Source organism: Eurosta solidaginis, chromosome 2 (assembly GCF_040869045.1).
Source record: "Eurosta solidaginis isolate ZX-2024a chromosome 2, ASM4086904v1, whole genome shotgun sequence".
Classification (NCBI taxonomy): domain Eukaryota; kingdom Metazoa; phylum Arthropoda; class Insecta; order Diptera; family Tephritidae; genus Eurosta; species Eurosta solidaginis.
The window spans coordinates 190863143-190871067 of record NC_090320.1 but is presented as its reverse complement, the minus strand read 5'-3'; the positions used below and the strand labels follow the sequence as shown (position 1 = coordinate 190871067).

Below are 7925 nucleotides of genomic sequence, written 5' to 3'. Positions count from 1 at the left end.
GCTTAGTGAACACACTTGGTATAGGTACACTATGATATACATCACAAAACGTTTCTTGTTTCTACATGATAGAGAAAAATGTTGAAAAAACAGCTAAGCGAACTTACAAAGCCGTATTACTGGATGAACATTTTGCTGTCGATTTCATACGTGGTCGCTAAAAAATGTATTCCGCTATGTACAAAGTTATTTACCCACCGCGGGGAGGAAATGTGTCAATTGGATAGTCGAGAGACTGAGATTTTGTTTTTTCTTCTGATTGTAGTTATGATACGCTCCCGCAAGACGGGAAGCGTGACCATGGTCAATTATCTCTCAGCATCATTTCTCTATACAAAGGTGGCAAATATAATTTTATGGTCATACAGTGATTTTCGATACGGCATTGCTTTTCTACTGCTTTGTGTCTTGGTAAGCTCTATATTACCAGAACCATCTTATCGCGGTCCTGAACATATAACATATTTCCGTAACATGCAAACATTTGAGGAGGAACTAGTGCGAGATAAAAGAATTAATTGGCTAATTTGCTTCTACACAGTGTGGAACCCGAGTTGTGTTAATTTTGCTCCAATTTATGCAGAACTTTCGTCGGAGTACAATTTGGAAAATTTAAAATTTGGCAAAGTGGACATTGGCCGTTTTCCCGATGTAGCGCAAAAATATCGAATTTCTGATAGTAGCTTCTCACGCCAATTACCAACGGTTATACTTTTTAAAAATGGAAAGGAGTTCGAACGAAGGCCATGTGGAGACGCAAGAGGAAAACTTCAGAAGTTCTTTTTTTCCGCAGACAATGTTCGTGCAGCATTTGGTTTGAATCAACTTTATAAAGAGTGCATTGAAAATCCAATGAAAAAGCCAAAACAATTAATAACCACTGCAACGGAATCTGCGAAAAAAACCCAATAATCACTCGAGACAATTCAGACATGAGTTCTCTAAGCAAATAAATATATTTATGAAAGGACACTGCTAAAGAATAGTGTACAAAGGTATTTTAAAATCAAAAATAACTAGGCGAAAAATACGCGGTTTGAATAGACAAATAAGATTAATAAAACTACAGTTTTCTCCACATCAAATGATAATTATTTCGGTAGCTTAGTTAATTAAGTTGTTGCTTTTTATTATATACCGTATAGTGTTTATTATTTGTTGTTAAATTATTAACTTTGTATGTTATACTTTGAATTTTAAATACTTTGCTATCGAATTAGTTTTTGTAAATGCATTTTTGGTGTTACCAAAATGAAAATTTTTGATACAAATATAGTGTTTATTATTTGTTGTTAAATTATGAACTTTGTATTTTATAATTTGAATTTTAAATATTTTGCTATCGAATTAGTTTTTGTAAATGAAAATTTTGGTGATATCAAAATGAAAATTTTGGATAAATAATAAATTTTTATACTTCAAGCCAAAATAAAATATTTTTAAAATATCAACGCGAATGTTGATATATACCGCACTGTAAAATATTAAATAATTTGTAAAGGATATACCAAAGGCGTTAGTTAGTTAGTTTCTTCTTTATTTAGCTTTTTTTGCTATTTAAAAATACAAAAATTTTCAGGTACAATTTACTTATTAGATAGTAATTTGCTTATTAGGAATTGTGAGCTAAAATACTGCTCTAAATATATTAATGATTCTTTCATTTTTGAGCGTAGAACGGGAACGTAATCGAAATGCAGAATAGGAGTAATACACTATAAGAGACAGTAGGTATTGCTAATTGACACACGTTTTGCAAAATTAATTTGTTTAAACAGTTTTTTAAAGAACATTTTACAAAATTGTTTTTTTTTTTCTAATTTATTTTAAAAATCAGGCGATGTACATATGTAAGTCTCTTCAGAATTCAATTAAAAAAATGATTAAAATCGGTTAATATTTGTGATATGTAGGTGGTTTTGAAAAGTTCGTTCCCAATGTGCAACATCGACATGTTGTTTTTGACCTGGAAACATATAAAAAAACAGTCATCATCAAGCCTTTTACGTTTCTTAACAAGTTTCACTTACATTTTTGTTAAAATTCTGTTATAAATTAATAAAAAAATAAAAAAACCAATATTTTTCCGCCAACTAATTTGGAACTTAGAAAAACGGAACTACGATCGAAATGCAGAATACACAAAATCGAACGATTCGAAGTTGGATCGAAAGAGATTGCAACACAGAATACCAAAATTGCCAAATCGAAAAAATTCCAATCCAAGTCGAAATGCAGAATAGGTGTGAATAAAAAGATCATATGAACTTCTAATCTCATTGAAAACTCCAATTTTGTGTAGATATGGTTTATCATATGTGTAATAATTAAATAGTTTAGTAATTCATTAAATAGTTTTAGGCCTTTGTACATTAAAATATTTTGTGCCTTATTAGACTTATAAAAGTTAATTCTAAAATCATTTTTGTTCCTTAAACTGTAGGGTTGCACATCCCCAACATACACAATTTGGCTTGTTAAACACTTTGGTAGCAGATTGTACTTCATTTTAAACACAAAAAGTAGAACATTCAGGTTAGTTCTTTGGTTTATGCTAAGCCATTTCAGAGTATCGAGCATGTGTGAGGTTGGTGTCAATCTATTACAAAGAAGAATACACCGCATTCTCTTATTCTGCAATTTTTGGATTCTGCTTTTCATTTGGTTGGATCCCAGGAACAGTATAGTTGAACAATATTCAAAATGTGGCTTTATCATGACATTATATATTTTTAGGGCACTATTTACAGAAACCTTTTTGAGCATTCTCTGGAAAAATCCAATTTTTTTTTTTAAATTTTATTGCAAACATAATCTATATGCTTGTCGAAATTTAATTTTTCATCGATGATAATGCCTAAATACTTAATTTCATCAACTTTGTCGATTATTTCAAAATTAACTGTAATGTTTTCATTTGACTCGCCATTGAGTATTGCCTTTGTTTTATTCACATTAAGTTTTAGTTAGTTCATTTCCAGATATTTACATATACATAAATTACAGATTATCGTTCAGCCGCGCAATACATTCCTGACTAGAACTTCCGGTCATATATAGTAATGTATCATCTGCAAATTGACAAATTTGTACACCATCCTGTAGTATATTTTCCATATCGTTTATGTACATTCAGCCCTATTCTGCATTTCGACTTGGATTGGAATTTTTTCGATTTGGCGATTTTGGTATTCGTTCCAATCTCTTTCGATCCAACTTCGAATCGTTCGATTTTGTGTATTCTGCATTTCGATCGTAGTTCCGTTTTTCTAAGTTAAAAATTGGTTGGCGGAAAAATATTTTCTTTTTATTTTTTTATTAATTTATAACAGAATTTTGCGCAAAAATGTAAGTAAAACTTGTTGAGAAACGTAAAAGGCTTGATGATGATTGTTTTTTATATGTTTCCAGGTCAAAAACAACATGTCGATGTCGAAGTCCTTGGACGTATTTGCCCCGCAAAAGTATCTAACACATACTTGAAAGCATCCTTATTGAGAAAGTTTTTTTGAACCTAAATAAGAAAATAAGTCATTAAACTTTACCACTTTTAAGTTAAATATCTTACAATTCGTCACTCATCTCAAATGGATTACACAAATATCGCAATATTTGCCTTTCCATTCTCGCTTGGCCATTTTCGTATGCGTTGGTTTCCAACTCCACAAATAATGCCGAGGCTATTGCTTCCATTATAATAGACAGTTATAATTTGTGTCTGTTCGTTGGGTCCAGTTATATGCCAAAGCAAGCTGCCGGAGTAGAGGAAGTTGAAGCGAAAACGTAAACAATCCTTGCGGAAAGAATAAATAAATCTTCATAAAGTATTTTAGGCCAGTGCAATGAAATTAGCATCCTTAAAATTCAGAAAATGTCAAATATATTCGTGCAGGAATCCGTTTTAACAAAACTTGGTGGCCACGGCAGGGAATTGGCCAAAAGAACGACAAAAACACACTTACAATTATGAAAGCACTTCACTCAAAAAAATATAACACTGCGGCAATATATTCTATTGCTTTTTTTTTGTACAAAATGGTGTGGATAATAAAATATAAACGTTTTTCAGTGTTTTTTACAAATTTTCTTAAATTTATTTTGTTCCAATGTTCACACATTCCGTACCAACAGCTGATTTCGAAAAATCATTTGTTCTTCCTCTTCTCTTTACGATTCCGTCATAATGCAGAATACCAAACTTCGATTGAAGCGGAGCGTAGAACGGGAACGTAATCGAAATGCAGAATAGGGGTGATGAAAGCTCTTCACTCAAAAAAATAAACACGGCGGCAATATATTCTATTCCTTTTCTTTGTACAAAATGGCTTGGATAATAAAATATTAACGTTTTTCAGTGTTTTTTTACAAATTTTCTTTAATTTATTTTGTTCCATTGTTCACACATTCCGTACAAACAGCTGATTTCGAAAAATCATTTGCTCTTCCTCTTCTCGTTACGATTCCGTCGTAATGCAGAATACCGAACTTCGATTTAAGCGGAGCGTAGAACGGGAACGCAATCGAAATGCAGAATAGGGGTGATTAAAAATAGTAGCGTCCCAAGCACTGCGCCTTGAGGTACGCCTACCATTATTCTTGCTGGATCTGATACACTTTCCGATACTTTAGTGCCCTGACATCTGTTACTTAAGTAACTTTGAAACCACCGGTATTCGGCTCCTTTAATTCCGTACTGCCTCATTTTTTATAACAAAATTCTTCTATCAATTGTTTCAAATACTCGCTTGAAATCCAAGAAAACAGCCACTATACATTTCCTGTTGTTCAATTCTGACTTCCAGTGTGAAATTACTAGATTTATTGCCGACTCACAGCTTTGACGTTGTCGGAATCCCGATTGCTTTTCCGATATTAGCCGATTATTCTCCATGTAGCCTTCTAATTGTTTATGCACCACTTTTTCAAGTATTTTACTTTCGGTCATTAACATATTGATGCGACGAAACTCTTCAGGATTTAGCGTGTTTTTAACTTTTTCTACTGGTACCACCATTGAAGTTTCCCATTTTTCTGGAAATTCTCCCAGTTCGAACGACGCATTAATAATTTCAAGGAGGATTTATTGTACTCCTTCGAAATGTAACTGCTTCGCGCGTTTTCAAGTTCTTGGGAATACCTATTTCTGTACTGTTTATAGTTCTGCCACTCTGCCTGGGAGTTGCTCCATTTTGCTGATTTATATAATTCAATTTTTGTTTTTTTCACTTGGAGCAGATTAGCACCAAACCACCCATCAAAGTTTCTTTTTTGTGTAACCGTTCTAGGCGTAATAATTTTTTTGATAGGTTCCTTTATTTTTTCACTGAAAATGTTCACAGATTCGTTAAAATTATGTATGTCAATTTTCGAAAATTTTGACTGCTATTTCTTCAGCAAATATAATATTCACCCCTATTCTGCATTTCGATTACGTTCCCGTTCTACGCTCCGCTTCAATCGAAGTTTGGTATTCTGCATTACGACGGAATTGTAAGGTGAAGAGGAAGAGCAAATGATTTTTCGAAATCAGCTGTTGGTACGGAATGTGTGAACATTGGAACAAAATAAATTAAAGAAAATTTGTAAAAAATACTGAACAACGTTTATATTTTATTATCTACGCCATTTTGTACAAAAAAAGCAATAGAATATATTGCCGCAGTGTTATATCTTTTTGAGTGAAGTGCTTTCATAATTGTGTGTTTTTGTCGTTCTTTTGGCCAATTCCCTGCCGTGGCCACCAAGTTTTGTTAAAACGGATTCCTGCACGAATATAGTTGACATTTTCTGAATTTTAAGGATGCTAATTTCATTGCACTGCCCTAAAATACTTTATGAAGATTGATTTATTCTTTCCGCAAGGATTGTTTACGTTTTCGCTTCACCTTCCCCTACTCCGGCAGCTTGCTTTGGCATATATCTGGACCCAACGAACAGACACAAATTATAACTGTCTATTATAATGGAATCAATAGCCGCGGCATTATTTATGGAGTTGGAAAGCAACGCATACGAAAATTGCCAGGCGAGAATGGAAAGGAAAATATTGCGAGATTTGTGTAATCCATTTGAGATGAGTGACGAATTGTAAGAAATTTAACTTAAAAGTGGTATAGTTTAATGACTTATTTTCTTATTTAGGTTCATAAAAAACTTTCGACTTAACAAGGATGCTTTCAAGTATGTGTTAGATACTTTTGCGGCGCAAATACATCCAAGGACTTCGACATCGACATGTTGTTTTTGACCTGGAAACATATAAAAAACAATCATCATCAAGCCTTCTACGTTTCTTAACAAGTTTTACTTACATTTTTGTTAAAATTCTGTTATAAATTAATAAAAAAATAAAAAGAAAATATTTTTCCGCCAACTAATTTGCAACTTAGAAAAACGGAACTACGATCGAAATGCAGAATACAAAAAATCGAACGATTCGAAGTTGGATCGAAAGAGATTGGAACACAGAATACCAAAATTGCCAAATCGAAAAAATTCCAATCCAAGTCGAAATGTAGAATGGGGCTGATTGTCAAAGCGGAACTTTTTTTATTACTTTTACGAGCTTATTGCATCTTTTCTGTCTTATTTTTATATTAATTTCAATGGACTCATGATCATTTATTTTATAGATGGCGTTAACCTTGGCTTCAGCTTTTGAAATATTAGTCTAAACGTAGTCAATTAGCGTTGCGCTAGTTCTTGTGATTCTTGTTGGTTCAAGAACTATTTGCTTTAGTGCATTGTATGACACTGACTGACAAATTTGGTCCCTGTAGGCACTATTTTCCAGCCAATCTATATTAAAATCACCCATTATGAGAACTTCTCTACCACTGTCACATAATTGCTCAATTTTTTCTTTAATAAAGTCACAAAACACTTTCTGGGGATCTCCCTTTATCAGGTGATCTATATAATCCAACTAAAGTTATATTAATATTTTTTTGTTTAACCATTATTATTAAGCACCATAACTTTTTCCGAGCGCTGTTTCTTCTATAACTTCAATCTGCCATTCCTGGGGGTCTATTCACGTTCTATGAAGTGATGAAGTGAAAAAAATAAAAATTCATGCTCGCTGAGAAATCAATTTTTTCATTTTATCACATCACTTTTTCATATTAGGCGATTCGTGTTCTTTGCAATACTCGTTGTGAAAATCTAATAACGAGCACTGTTGTGAGTAAAAAAAATGATATTTTCTGTCAAAAAAAAAAAATTAATTAATGAAAGTAGTAAATATTTTCAACTGTTCAATAAGAAAAGAAGAACTTGCCCAATATTCGCCTTTTGATTTCTTTGAATTCTCATCTCCGTCTCGCGACTGCATCGCATTCCATCAGGATGTGTTCTGCAGTCTCATCTTCGCGATCACAGAATCGACAGAGGCTACTAGACGATATATATAACTAGTTTATCCATGTGGCTCTTTAGCGTGCAGTGACCTGTGAGTATGCCTGTTAAAATTCTAAGGTTGCTTTTTGGGAGCTTAATCATAGCTTTATATCGCTTATCCTCCTATCCTGGACTTTCGCGCCAGTATTGTTCTCTGAGGCACGTTTCTTTTTGCCTGAACCTTTCCCTTATATTGTGTGACACTATCGGTATGATGGGCTCGGGTCCTATTGGCTTTTCCGCCGTCGCCAAACTGGCAAGCTCGTTACCATCCACTCCTCCGTATCGAGTTACCCAAGCTAAACGGCTTGGTGTTATTGGCCCCTAGACTGCTTAACCTCTCTACGCGCTCAAGGACTGTTGATGATTTAATCTCAACTGAAGATAGTGCCTTGAGCGCAACCTGACTGTCGCTGAGTATAGCACTTCCCTCGTTTGTATACCCCCGCTGTAAATTTATCTCTGCACACCGGCTCGTGGCGAAAACTTCGGCTTGGAAGATGCTCGGACATTTTCCGATTGGTAGG

At 33.8% G+C, this 7925-nt stretch overlaps 1 protein-coding gene across 1 annotated transcript; it reads left to right on the top strand.

Annotated features, from left to right (window-relative positions):
• On the top strand, window positions 1-4363 carry LOC137240419 (thioredoxin-related transmembrane protein 2 homolog). Its single transcript, XM_067766654.1, has 2 exons — window positions 1-3348; window positions 3412-4363. Exon 1 carries the CDS (start codon window positions 79-81, stop codon window positions 910-912), a length of 834 nt encoding a protein of 277 aa, XP_067622755.1. The 5' UTR covers window positions 1-78; the 3' UTR covers window positions 913-3348; window positions 3412-4363.
• The last annotated feature ends 3562 nt before the right edge of the window (window positions 4364-7925 follow it).